We start from the raw sequence: 13,423 nt of genomic DNA, 5'->3' as shown, positions 1-13,423 counted from the left end.
ACCCTCTAACTAGTCAGCTGGGGGAATGGGAACTCCTCCTAATCTTGATTCCTACCCTTACTTGCTTTGTGACCTTTGGCAACAGCGTTAGCTGGTGTTATTTCAGTTGTTTTTGGCTGGAGCATATTGTTACTAACCTGCACATGCCTCTGGCTCTCTGAACTTCTACAGTTTCCCATCATTGCTAAATGTGATAAGAGGGAATCCGTGGAAGTTCAGCATTTTTCTAGTTAAGTATAGAGCTGATTTCATTCTTCTACACCAAAGCACTCGGCAAAAATGTTACAGCTTTTCTCCATCCTATTCTCCCACTGTCAAATTTTCAGAATTGCAGAGCATAGACAGTTTTCATGGAGGACATCAGACAAAAAGAGAATGAAGCGTGTACAGGGCAGGATGGCCTGCCTGCCCGTTGGTTATCATCAGCATACCTACCCCAGTCAACCAACCAGAAAGTTGTAGTGTTGTCTGCTCTGCTGAAATCCTTTAAGCATAATAGTAGAACCCAGTGGAGGCTCCAGCTATGCTGTTGAAGTGTGGGGTGGGAGGGAAGCTGAGCAGGGAGCGAATCAAAACAAAACTTATATGTACTCATTTCTTCACATTGCCCTGCTGTACCTCCTGGTACCCGTCCTGTGCCCTGTTTCCAGCCCATAAGCTTTAAAATCACAATGTAACTCAGCTCAGAGCAGGAGAATCTGGCTTATTGACTCCTGGCCAGCTGCAGGAACGAGGCACCATTTCTCCCCTGAGCCTGTTTAATTGCTGGCGCACCGTATTGTAAAGTAAGTAGAAGAATTGGATTAGTCTTTTTCTGGTTGCTTAGCTCGTGCTTTTATTGCTCTCTCCTTTCCAAGGCTGTTCCATGGATACAGCAGAACTCAGATGAATGAAGAGCTCGTTTGTAGGTGCTGTTTTAGGACTAGATTTCCTGCAGGGAGGTGAGGGGAAAGCTAGAACCACAACTCAATCCTCAGCTAGAATAGAAGATGCAGGAGCACAGAAAACAAAAGCTTTTCCATGGATTTCTTCCCCCATGTGCTTATTTACGGTATCCACAGACAGGCTCCTGAGTCCACATGCAGGTACCTACATGAATGACCCGATTTAGCGAACAGAATGTTGGGAATCATTGAGAAAGGGATGGATAATGAGACAGAAAATAGCTTACTACATCTGTATAAATCTATGGTACGCCCACATCTTGAATACCGCGTGCGGATGTTGTCTCCCCATCTCAAAAAAGATACATTGGAATTGGAAAAGGTTCAGAAAAGGGCAACAACAATGATTAGGGGTATGGAATGGCTTCTGTATGAGGAGAAATTAATAAGACTGGACTTTTCAGGTTGGAAAAGAGACTAAGGGAGGATATGATAGAGGTCTATAAAATCTTGATGTGTGGAGAAAGCAAATAAGGATTAAATACTCCTCATAACACAAAAACTAGAGGTCACCAAAAGAACTTAATTGGCAGCAGGTTTAAAACAAATGGAAGTATTTTTTCACACAATGCACAGTGAACCTGAGGAACTCCTTGCCAGAGGATGTTGTGAAGGCCAAGACCAGTGGTGGGCAACCTGCAGACCACATGTAGCCCATCAGCGAACTACAGCTGGTGCGGCGGGGGGGCGTGCCTGCGGACTGTCAACATCAGCAAAATGTCTCGTGGCCTGCAGTCAGATTACCCTGATGGGCTGTATGCAGGCCACAGGTTGCCCACCACTGGCCAAACAGGTTTCAAAAAAGAACTAGATAAGTTCATGGAGGATAGGTCCATCAATAACTCTTAGCTAGGCTGTGCAGGGATGGCGGCCCTCGCCTGTTTGGTGGAAGCTGGGAAGGGGCAAGGGGATGGATCACTTGATGATCACCTGTTCTGTTCGTTCCCTCTGGGGCACCTGGCACTGGCCACTGTCGGCAGACAGGATACTGGGCTAGGGGGACCTTTGGTCTGACCCAGTGTGGTCGTTCTTATGTTCAAAAGCACAGAGCCCGCAGCAGCTCCTCTTCAATTCAATGGGGAACTCATTAAGGACCTGATTCAAAGCCTATTGGAGTCAAAGGAAAGACTCCCACTGGTTTCTATGGATTGTAGACCCAGGCCTTAGGCACCATAACAGACTTAGGAACTTTGGTAGACACTCGGTAATTAGGGGAGGCACTTACTTTGGAAAATCTTAGCCTGTTCTATTCAACAAGGAGGGGAGATCCTGGCAAAGGCTGCAGCTTATCTCCGAGGAGGAAAGCCACTGTAAGCTGAAGGGAGCAGGAAGTGTTTAACAGCTCGAGTAAATTCCTATTCTTTTATGTGGTGCATTCGCTTCAGGGAGAGACATGGGCCTTTGAGGCACCCACAGAAACTCTCTCAGGATACAACGTAGCCTTTTATTGCGCACCCTGGCAAGTGTCGTGAGCAGTCCGTCATTAAACGTGACAGAAAATGTACTCAACTTTCTGGGCAGAGGCTGCTAATTAATGCCACAGAGATTACAGACTGGCTGATCAAGGCAGAGGTTTTAACTGAAGGTCTGTAAATGCTTCTGTGGCAAATCTAGTTGGGAAAATTTGGAAGGTTTTTAGTTTAAAGATAAGGAGGGCTTGTGGCACCTTAGAGACTAACCAATTTATCTGAGCATAAGCTTTCGTGAGCTACAGCTCACTTCATCGGATGCATACTGTGGAAAATACAGACGATGTTTTATACACACAAACCATGAAAAAATGGGTGATTATCACTACAAAAGGTTTTCTCTCCCCCCACCCCACTCTCCTGCTGGTAATAGCTGATGTAAAGTGATCACTCTCCTTACAATGTGTATGATAATCAAGGTGGGCCATTTCCAGCACAAATCCAGGTTTTCTCCCCCTGCCCCCAACACACACACACATAAACCCACTCTCCTGTTGGTAATAGCTTATCTAAAGCGATCACTCTCCTTACAATGTATATGATAATCAAGGTGGGCCATTTCCAGCACAAATCCAGGGTTTAACAAGAACATCTGGGGGGGGAGGGTAGGAAAAAACAAGGGGAAATAGGTTACCTGGCATAATGACTTAGCCACTCCCAGTCTCTATTCAAGCCTAATTGTAATTGTATCCAATTTGCAAATGAATTCCAATTCAGCAGTCCCTCGCTGGAGTCTGGATTTGAAGTTTTTCTGTTGTAATATCGCAACTTTCATGTCTGTAATCGCGTGACCAGAGAGATTGAAGTATTCTCCGACTGGTTGGTCGGAGAATACTTCAATCTCTCTGGTCACGCGATTACAGACATGAAAGCTGCGATATTACAACAGAAAAACTTCAAATCCAGACTCCAGCAAGGGACTGCTGAATTGGAATTCATTTGCAAAAAACCTGGAATTGTGCTGGAAATGGCCCACCTTGATTATCATACACATTGTAAGGAGAGTGATCACTTTGCATAAGCTGTTACCAGCAGGAGAGTGGGGTGGGGGGAGAGAAAACCTTTTGTAGTGATAATCACCCATTTTTTCATGCTTTGTGTGTATAAAAAGATCTTCTATACTTTCCACAGTATGCATCCGATGAAGTGAGCTGTAGCTCACGAAAGCTTATGCTCAGATAAATTGGTTAGTCTCTAAGGTGCCACAAGTCCTCCTTTTCTTTTTGCGAATACAGACTAACGCGGCTGTTACTCTGAAACTAGTCTAAAGAGGTGCTGTGATTAATTAACCGCCCTTAACTACCCGGCCTGCGGCGTGTTGTGCTCATGAGATAGCAACACGTAAGAACCAAATAGCAGGAATTATTTGGAACCCAGCACAAAATAACTGAACGGCCTCCCCCTGGACTACAGCAGCTTAGCCCAGCCAAGGGACGTTCTGCACGTGTCACTCTCGATGCAGCGTCCTAGGAGCAAAATTCGGCTGAAGAGCCGGGTGGGACCCTGGGCTGGGTCGTAGCCCCGTCAAAGGAGCTGCAAACTGGAGGGATTTCGGTTTCCTTTTCATTATTGCTGTTGGCAGGGCTGTGGTGCCGAGGAGAGGAGCACTGTCCGGGTGATCGGGGAAGGCCAGTGCATTGCCTAGAGCCACTGCAGCGTATCACATATCTATTACAGAGCATGGGCTTGGTGCCCACTAGTACTACAGCCCTGTTACGCTGCTCTGGTGCCAGCAGGGGGTCAGAAACAGGGACCTTTCCACCAGCATAAAGCTAGCTATAGACTGGCCCGACTCACTGCTGCTGGCACCGAGGGTGAGCCAGGGCTGGGAATGGGTCAGCGTTCACTGCTGCCTAGGGACCATGGGAGGCAGTGTGTAAGTTAGAGCAGCCCTGAAATGTCTCTAAATGACACCAAGGGCCAGACAGGGCCCTGCACAGCCTCAGACTATGGGGCCATAAAGGTGTCTTAAAGCATGTTTGTCCCTCTCCCCCAAGTGCATAGTGCAGGAGAATTGGGGTCAAGGCATGTATCTCTGCATCCTGCTAGAATATGTACTGTAGCACTTCTGTGCAACATGATGCCCACTGCCAGAGCAAACATGCCAAAGTTTCCCCCCCACAAAAGCTATCAGTAGGGCTGGGGGTCCAGTCTTCAGAAAACCAAGACATAGTCCAGGGACTATGTCTTCAGAAAACCAAGCTTCACCACTGGTTTAATAATCTGGTCTCCCAAATGTGGCCGCTGCCATCTCCTGCCCATTACAGAGTCTGTCCACGTCCAGGCAAAAATAACTGTGTTCAGTTCAGCTGCTCAATGCTGACTCGTGCTTTGTTCCACCGGCTGACAGCCCCCTACAAAATCTGTCATGCCTATTTTGCCCTGGTTATTTAGAAAGTGGAAGTTATCTGTAAATTACAACCTGCCAGACCCACTTCTCAGCCCGCCCAAAGCAGCTGTTCTTGGTAATTGGTGGGGAAATGTACTGCTGGATTTATACTGAATAAGCCTCTGAAAGCCAGCCTGGCTCCAGCATCTAGTGGCCTAACAATCCAGCTCTTTGTGCTGATTTAATTAAGCTCTTGACCTGCTTGGCACGGGGATTGACAGCAGCCTTTCTTCAAGTCCTTCTGACAACAGGTGTGCTTCACTTCTGAATGGTCTGTTCACAGTGGGCTAGCGCCACTAACAGAGTTAGGCATTGCCCAGGTGCCCTATACAATGCATGGGTGGGGGAGGGGGGAGGAGTGAGGAACACCCCCCCCCCCCATTATCCCGGTGGTTAAGGCCTCACCTTGCATGCCAAGGCCCTGTTTTCAAATCCCCATGCTGCCTGATAGGGCCTGCTCCGTCCTAGGTCAGTGCCCTAATCACGGAGCGCTCTACATATTCATTAGGCCAGAGTGTAAGTGTTCACATAATGCTGCCCCCCCAAAAATAACCCCCGCAGCCCAGTGGTCAGGGCCCTTAGCTGTGAGATGGGAGAGCTAAGGACAAGGCCTTTCTCCTCATTGGGCTAGTGGGGAAACAGAGGCAGCTGTAACCCCTCCCCCCTTCTCAGCTTTTCTTGAAAAAACAGCTGACCTGGCTGCCAGGAGGGTTCATGGCTGGGAATCCTGAACTGAAGGGGGCTCTCCCTCTGGCCCAGAGTTAGGCATCCAAGGCCCTTAGAGGGGCAGGGCCTAGGCACACCCCTCTCTTCCCTATTTCTGACTGGTTTGTTTAGATGGCTTAGTGTGCAGGATTCTGTGGATCTCATTCTCAAGTGCCTGGTTCTCCCCGGACCTTGTACAGGTCGCCTGGGAGCCTCATTTGGGGTGTGGATTCCACCAGGCAGCAGGGCGCCTAGATGCTATGTGTTGCAACGCTGAGTCAGAGTCCCACCCTGGGATCTTTAGGCTCCTAAACACCTTTGAAAATCTGGCCCCATGATCTTGCAACGCCTGAGTATCACAAGCACTAATTTGACTGGTTGATCATTCCAGGGGTGCTAATCCCATCGACACCAGTTGAGGATCTAAGCCACAAGTGTGAATTAAGCCTGAGAATTAAATAGGATGTTAAAAATCAGAAAAGTTTAAAGAAGAGTCTGACTAAGTTACTACAGCTCAGAAAATCCCCTCAGAGCCTGATCTGTGTGAAATGAACATTGCCACACAGGTACAGGCTGACGGGACCTTGCATGCAAGCTCTTGCTCTGAGGAAGTTAGGTATTAAATGATTCTGGTCAATCATTTCTCTACTTTCATATTATTGTTTAAAAGCAGGTCACGTGGCTCTCTTAAAAGCAGGTCATGTACCTCTGTTTGTGGCATGTGGACAAGTATTGAGAACCTCTGGAATCAGTAACACTGGTTATATTTGCAAAAGTGACTAATGATTTCAGAAAAGGAGTACTTGTGGCACCTTCTTTTTGCGAATACAGACTAACACAGCTGTTACTCTGAAACCTAATGATTTCAGGACACTGGTTTTGGGTGCTCAACCTGAGATGCCTTAATGGGATGTGATTTTCAAAGGACAGATGCTCAGCACTTTCTGAAAACCAGGTCCCTTTTAAGGCAGCTCAGGTCAGGCACCCAAAATCACAAGGCACATTTAAACATTTGGGCCCTTATTCACTAATGTCTGGAAAATGCCAGTGACTACCTGTAAATTCTAGTGTTTGCCTCATGTTTGCAAAATAAAAAAGAGTTTAAAAAAAAACCCTTAAAATATAGCACTTTATTGTTGTAATATACAGTTTTTAATTACAAAAGTTTTCACATAAAACAAGTGTTTTTCTTAAAAAAACCCAAAAACATAGAGGCCAGATCCTCAGCTGGTGTAAATCAGCATCGCTCCGTTCACTTTAATAGAGTCAATGGTTCTTCAGTGGAATCATGTCAATTTATACCAGCAAGGGGTCTGGACCAGGATGTGTCTCACAGACAGTGTGAAGTGAATAGAGAAGATCCAGCATAGAACTTGCCTGAAAAGAACAGAAGGATCAAGGTCCCCAGCTGGTATAAATCCACTGAAGTCAACGAGACTAACTGAGGCTCTGTCCCAAAGTGAGAAAGGCTGAAATGTGAAAGAGCAACACCCTCCTTTGCCCTGTAATTCCAGCATCCTGCAGAAGGCAGAAAAAGCTTCAGCTTCCATTATTGCCAAACTGTAACAGCCCTAGATAGGTGCCTTGCTGGGCCTGGAGTCACAATGCTATATCTCAAGAGCACAGACAGGACCACTCTATATCATGCAGGTGAGCCCCGTCTGCCCACGGGATCAGGGGCAAAGAAGAGCCCTTTGCATATTTCTTACTCACCTCCCAAGAGTAAGCAGCAGAAAACGTTTTGGAGTCATCCCGATTTCTCATGCTATAGTCACGACGGGGTGCAGCACATTGTGACTTTCACACTTGCCTGCACAGCTGAACTCCCAGGACCCAGTTCATCCTTGCAAAAGCACTTTGGGGTCTGTCTACAGCAGGACACTGACCCACTGCTTGAGAAGTTTCAAGAAACTCTTTAAGTGGCAGGAGTGAAAATGTTTGTCTCTCATCCTGGTCACAGCATTGGTTCAGGAAGACCAATCGCTGATGACCGCTGTCAGGGAAGGATGAAGGAGCGAGGGTAGATGGACTCCTAGCATTTAAAAGGTGCTGTGTGAAACCTGACTTTAGTATTTGGTCCTCATTGTTCAATACCATTTTAGCTCCACTGCAGACTGGGCCTTAACGCATCGTCTCCAACACTGGGACTTAGAGGAGGCCTGGACATTTGAGCATTACAAATGCAGCAGCAAATCTTACACTGCAGGCCAGAATTGCTATGAGCAGTTATTTCCTGGAGATAAACCAGATTACACAGGACATATTATCGGCTTCTAAAACCCTGCACTCTTTACATCCTTTTCCCTGTGCAGGTGGCTCCCAGCAAGCCACTATGGAGTATTTTTAGCCCTCTTTAAAAAAAGAGAAGCCATCATCACATTCTGCCTGCTTGTGACTGAACTTTGAGTGGTGTTTTTGTTGCTGTTTAGTTTTTTGCCCGGCCAGTTGAAGGGCTTGGAGTCAGTCTACGGCTTCATGCAACGGCAATGATCCTTTCATTCTGCCTCGGCAACAGGCAGATTGTGCCTTTCCTCTGGGCTGAAACAGTTCCAGTTCCTGGCAGGAAAGTAAAATTCATTCCAAGTTCCTTTTCTAGGCCACTAACTGGCTAGACTCTGGCATTATTGTGGTCTATCCGAGGCAACTGATTTGCTTGGCAATTGCTATAAGATTGGTAGAATGGCTCAAAGAAGGAGAAACGAAAAGCCGACGGCAATGTGCTCCTGCCACTGTTGATTTCGTGTGTACCTTGTTTCGTGAGTGGCAATATCCCAAAGCGATAAAAGGAGGAGGAATTAAAATGAAGAGCTCGCACTGAAAGCTTCTTGCAACGAATGGGCACAAGAGACCCTTCCCAGCTTGCTCTCTGCAGCGGCACCAGCCTAAGGGAAAGGTGAAGAAACTCACACGAGTCAAAGAATAGTGCAGAAGATGCTCCCATTGTTGTGGCAGCCTCCGTCCATCCGTGCAGCTATTCTGGTCGACATGGTGGTAACTTTCTGACTGTTTGTTGCCGAGGAGGTTCCTCGGGTGGATCCTTCGATGTGAGGTCGTGCTGGAGGGTTCTCCAGGGTCCATGCAACGTCAGACCTGGAGAAACAGAAAAAATACCCCAGAAGCATCCATTAGCAATCGGGGAGGGGGAGGAGCTTCCTTCTCAGCCAGCGGAATGACTCCATTGTCCTGACTCGAGAGCTGATTGATGTTTTTGGAATTGGGAAACGTCAAAGAAAATCTGTGTCAGAATTTTGCATTTCAATGAAAAAGAAAACACGGGAAAGTAAATTGATTACATTTATGAAAATCCCCCCCCACACACACACACACTTTGTTCCAACTCTCAGGCAGAACAATGTGTGTTAAATTTTGGAATTTCAATGAAATGTCAAATTTTGATGAGAAAAAAAAAGGGGAGGGGGATCCAAACACATTTGTGTGATTTTGTTCCCTGTTTTTCAACCACTTTCTCCATGTGAGTGCAGTGCAGGTCTTGGGGATGTGGTGGGTCAGGGAAAGACAGTGGCGGTGGAAAAGTGTACTTCTGGAATCTGTATAAAGAAACCCTGGCTAAACTGGTTACGTGAAAGAACAGGTTTGTTTGGGGATGAAATGAAAGCTGTTGGGGATTCAGTAGTCACGGCTGATTTGGGTCTCAAGACAGGAATGCACTAAGGGTGCAGGCCTGGAACTGTACACATACACCCAACCCACACAAGAATTGTCTGCCTTCCCGTCCACCACCGAGTGGTGCTGATTTTCGTTTGACTGAGAACAATGGAAAGCGACAGCCCCAGGCTCTGAGGGCACTGCCGGTGATTTTACAGGAACAAATTCAGAAGCACAATCCACTCAGATCAGCTCTTCTAACAAGCAGCAGCTCAGAGTGGAATACTAGTCTGTCTGTCGGTGTTTCACGGGCCGCCCGCCACCAGGGGAACGGGGGTGTGCGCTCAGGTACATCAGGCTGTTCCTTTCTCTTCCAACCTCCCTTCAAAGGCCAGGTGAAATCAAAAGGAGGCTACACCCAGATCTGAGAACAAGCCTGCTAGGAGAGAGCCAATGGAAGAGCATTCTTGGGGCCGACATTAGAACAGGTGCATCAAGCTTCTCGCTTCTCCCCAGTGGGGAGCCTGGTTTTCCCATGGTCAGGAGTGAGATGATTCCAGCCTCCGTCTCCAGGTCCTCACAGAGCTCACAGAGCTCGGCACTGCAGGAGCCGGTGCCTGGAGTAGCTGAGCAAATCTGCCCCAATGGAAGAAGATGGGGAGGAAAGCGGAGCAGGCTCATGGCCTGAAGCCCCCAGCTCGTGGCCTCTCCTAGGGGTCACTGCCCACATTTTGGGAAGGGCTGTTCTAGGCCAAGGGACTTGTTAAAGAGCGGCGCGAGGGGCTTACTTGCTCTTGAAGGTGAGGAGTTTGTTGTTCTGCACAATACAATCTTCTGCATTCGACACCTGCTGCAAAATGGTCTTCTTGGCCCTCCCTTGAAAAATCAGGTTTTCCTGCACCAGGCCTTTGGTTTGGTCAAGCATAACAATCCCATAATCCCAAAAGGACTGGATCCTGTTCTTGGTTACCTGCAGGGGAAATATCCCAACATGGCACAACCACAACCTGGCAAGAATATTGGGCCAGGTGGCCTTTTCCATGATCTAATCAAATAAAGTGCTGAAGTTGTACATGGTACTTAAGTATATCTATTAACCTGTCATCAATAAAAACAAAACCCCAAAGATCTTAAAGTGTAGGGCCCTGATTCAGCAACCTATCCCTATTCAGCAAAGCACATGTTCAGCGGTAACCACATACCTAAGTGCTTTGCTGACTAGACACAGATTTAGGGCTTAAATGCACTGATGAACTGGGGGCTAAATGTCCAAGTAGGACCAATACAGTTAAGCAAAGGGGCAATGTTTAGGCCAGACTAGAACAGAGAGAGATGGAATCGGGAGGTTACAGAGTTCCACGATGGTTTCTCATGTGCTCACAGAACTTTGAAGGAGTCACATTTAGAAAGCTGTTAATTCTATTTTTTAAGGTGTCCTTGTAACCCAGAAGGCTCACACCTGGGGACGGAGTTCTGGGAGATGGTGTGTTTAAATATGGTGTTTTCTGAAGGTCAGCGCTGTGCCCAGTGGGGCTAGGCAGCTGGACTGCAGGTTACATGTCTCAGAGAGAAAAGTGTGCTGTGAGACCCTAAGACTGGGGCAGTGACCACACTCCATTCAGGCTCCAGAGGCTTAAAACACCCAGAGATCCAGGGACCCAGAGGTTGGGTTGTTCCAATGGTTAATTATTCTTCCTGTTAAACATTTAAAGCCTTATTTCCAGTCTGAATTTGTCTAGCTGCTACTTTCAGCCATTGGATCGTGTTAAACCTTTCGCTGCTAGAACTTTACCAAAGGTTGTGGTGGAGTCTCCATCAGTGATCATTTATAAATCAAGAGTGTATGTTTTTCTAAAAGATCCACTGCAGCAATTATTGTGGGGAAGTTCCCTGGTCTGTGTTATGCAGGAGGTCAGACTAGATGATCCCTTCTGGCCCTGGAAGCTCTGAGTTAGAACTAGGATCCCCTCACCGCTGAACGTCTCCCATGGGCAGCAGTCCCAATCTCTGTCATCCTTGTTATCCTGGGCAGAGCCACCAGGGGCAGTGCAAACTGTTTACTTCTTCTCATGTGACTCTCGGGACAGGTAACAGATCCTTGCTAGAGTCTTCATGGGAAACAACAACAGCAACTAGTGCAGCCCGGGCTTCAATCAATGTCCCCTGGGGCCCGTGACAATTTGAATTCTCCCTCAATCCTTTAGGGGTACTTGCATCTGGGGAGCAGTATAATTAGGGTTTCCATAGGTCTAGTTTTCCCTAAGGCCCAGACAACAACAGCTCCCTGATCAGAATGTTTTTCAGAAGGAGTTAGTGGTTCGTGAACAGAACAGAGGAGAGAGCACTCATCTCTCTAACCTAACCTCAGAGCTCTCTGCGCGTTCATTGCCGGGGCCTTTTCAGTGAAGATTATCGCAACAGACTAGTACTGCACCTTGCTGCGGCTTCACCCCACCAGAGACTAGAACAAAGGTGCCTTTTACCCTTAGGGTAATACTGGCAACTCGCTAGGAGTGGGATTGCTGCATCTAGTTTGCAAACATCGGAGCAAACTGCAGCAACTCCTGCTTTTAATGCAGTGGTCCAGCCTGCAGTTTCTGGAGGTCTCAACCTGCAATGCTCCCTCTTGCTCCAAGCAGCTTGAGTGTTTGGCTGACATGGAGCAATGCATGCTGGGATCTGTAGTCCCCATTAGCCACACCAATACACTAAACATGAAAGCAAATGTTGACCATATTGCAGAACTCCGTGGGCTGCATTTGGCTTTTAGGAGGGATTTTGGCTACAACAAGGGCAGTGGAGCAACTAACTAAATAAAGCACGTGGGTGAGGAGAAAGAGAGAGTGTACCAAAGACAAGCAAAGTGACACTCCACTGTAGTCAAGGGGACTACCGCAGTCTCTGACTGTCTCAGTTGCTCTCTTTCATGGCAAATAGGTTCCACATGGAAGACAATTGTCTATCCACATACAAGGAATAATCACAGAGCTACCTATGCTGGGAAAAGTCAGAACAACACTGTATGAAAAGTAAAATAAAAATCAACATTGGAGTGACAAATGTGCTATTAATCAGAAGTGTGGCCTAGCAGATAGATGAACATGATTTGTAGGGGAAGAATCAACTTGGTTTTTATAAAGGGAAATCATGCCTCACCAATCTATTAACATTTTTTAAGTGGGTCAACAAACTTCTGTACAAGGGTGTTGGGAACACTGGGGCATGGCCACTAGGTAACTCGAGGGGATGGAAGACCACAAGTGTCGATGAAGCCCCCTCGCACTAGGCCCCTGTGTCCTTGCCCCACCCCCTCCTGCCTGGAGGCACTCGCAGCAGCTCTGTGTGCTAGGCCCAAGTGTCCTTGGCCCCCCCGCCTGGAGGCACACACAGCAGTTATGCTAAGAATCTGCAACAGTATGTTGCAGAGTCAGACTGCCTGAAACTAAGCAAGGCCAAACAGGGGAGATATGAAAGAACAATGCTGAATAAAGCAGCTTTATGTATAGTTTAACAAATGATACAGAGAATCAGGGAACTAGCTGGGAACTGGATTGGCTGGCTATATGGATACTTGGAGCAGCTTGCTATTGGATAAGTATGCTGGGAAAAAGGATGTATAAAAGCCTGTGTAACTTCCTGCTCTGTTGTGCAGGATTTGAGATTTTATTCTCCCTGTACCTTTTTGAAGCTTCAAATAAACTTTTCTGCTTCTCCACCCCGTTGTGATTATTGGGTGTAGCACACCGGGTCACGAACCAACTCAAGCTGTTGTTCAGCCTCTCGGCACTGGGTGCCGGCAACAAGGGTGATCCAGGGGATACATTGTACTTGAACTTTCAGAAAGCCTTTGACAAGTTCCCTCACCAAAGGCTATTAAGCAAAGTAAAAAGTCATAGGATCGGAGGGAAGATCCTCTCATGGATCAGTAACTGGTTAACAGATAGGAAACAAAGGGGTAAGAATAAATGGTCAGTTTCAAAATGGAGAGAGGTAAATAGTGGGGTCCCCCAAGGATCTGTACTGGGACCAGACCTATTCAACATATTAATAAATGATCTGGAAAAGGGAGTGAACAATGAGATGGCAAAATTTGCAGATGACACACAACTACTCAAGATAGTTAAGTCCAAAGCAGACTGTGAAGAGTTACAAAGGGATCTCATGAAACTAGGTGAATGGGCAACAAAATGGCAGATGAAATTCAGTGCAAAGTAAGGCACACTGGAAAATATAATCCCAACTGTATATCTAAAATGATGGGGTCTAAATTAGCTGTTACCACTCAAGGAAGAGATCTTGGAGTCATCGTG

At 47.0% G+C, this 13,423-nt stretch overlaps 1 protein-coding gene across 7 annotated transcripts in view; it reads right to left on the bottom strand.

Annotated features, from left to right (window-relative positions):
- The window catches only part of FBXO10 (F-box protein 10), a 78,894-nt gene that overhangs the window by 8,681 nt on the left and 56,790 nt on the right, over positions 1-13,423 (bottom strand). For 5 of the 7 annotated variants that reach the window (XM_073345729.1, XM_073345727.1, XM_073345725.1 and 2 more), the window contains 2 exons: positions 9,902-10,083; positions 6,620-8,597 (listed from right to left, as the gene is read on the bottom strand). In XM_073345729.1, coding sequence (XP_073201830.1) covers positions 8,420-8,597; positions 9,902-10,083 — 360 coding nt within the window. In that variant the 3' untranslated portion in view covers positions 6,620-8,419. Of the gene's footprint in view, positions 1-6,619; positions 8,598-9,901; positions 10,084-13,423 lie in introns of those variants that run through there. The other 2 variants (XR_012159142.1, XM_073345728.1) reach the window with 2 other exon arrangements.

The sequence above is a fragment of the Lepidochelys kempii genome, chromosome 5 (genome assembly GCF_965140265.1).
Source record: "Lepidochelys kempii isolate rLepKem1 chromosome 5, rLepKem1.hap2, whole genome shotgun sequence".
In the NCBI taxonomy this organism is placed as follows: domain Eukaryota; kingdom Metazoa; phylum Chordata; order Testudines; family Cheloniidae; genus Lepidochelys; species Lepidochelys kempii.
Note: the sequence above shows the minus strand (reverse complement) of the source record. Positions and strands in the feature narration are given on the sequence as shown.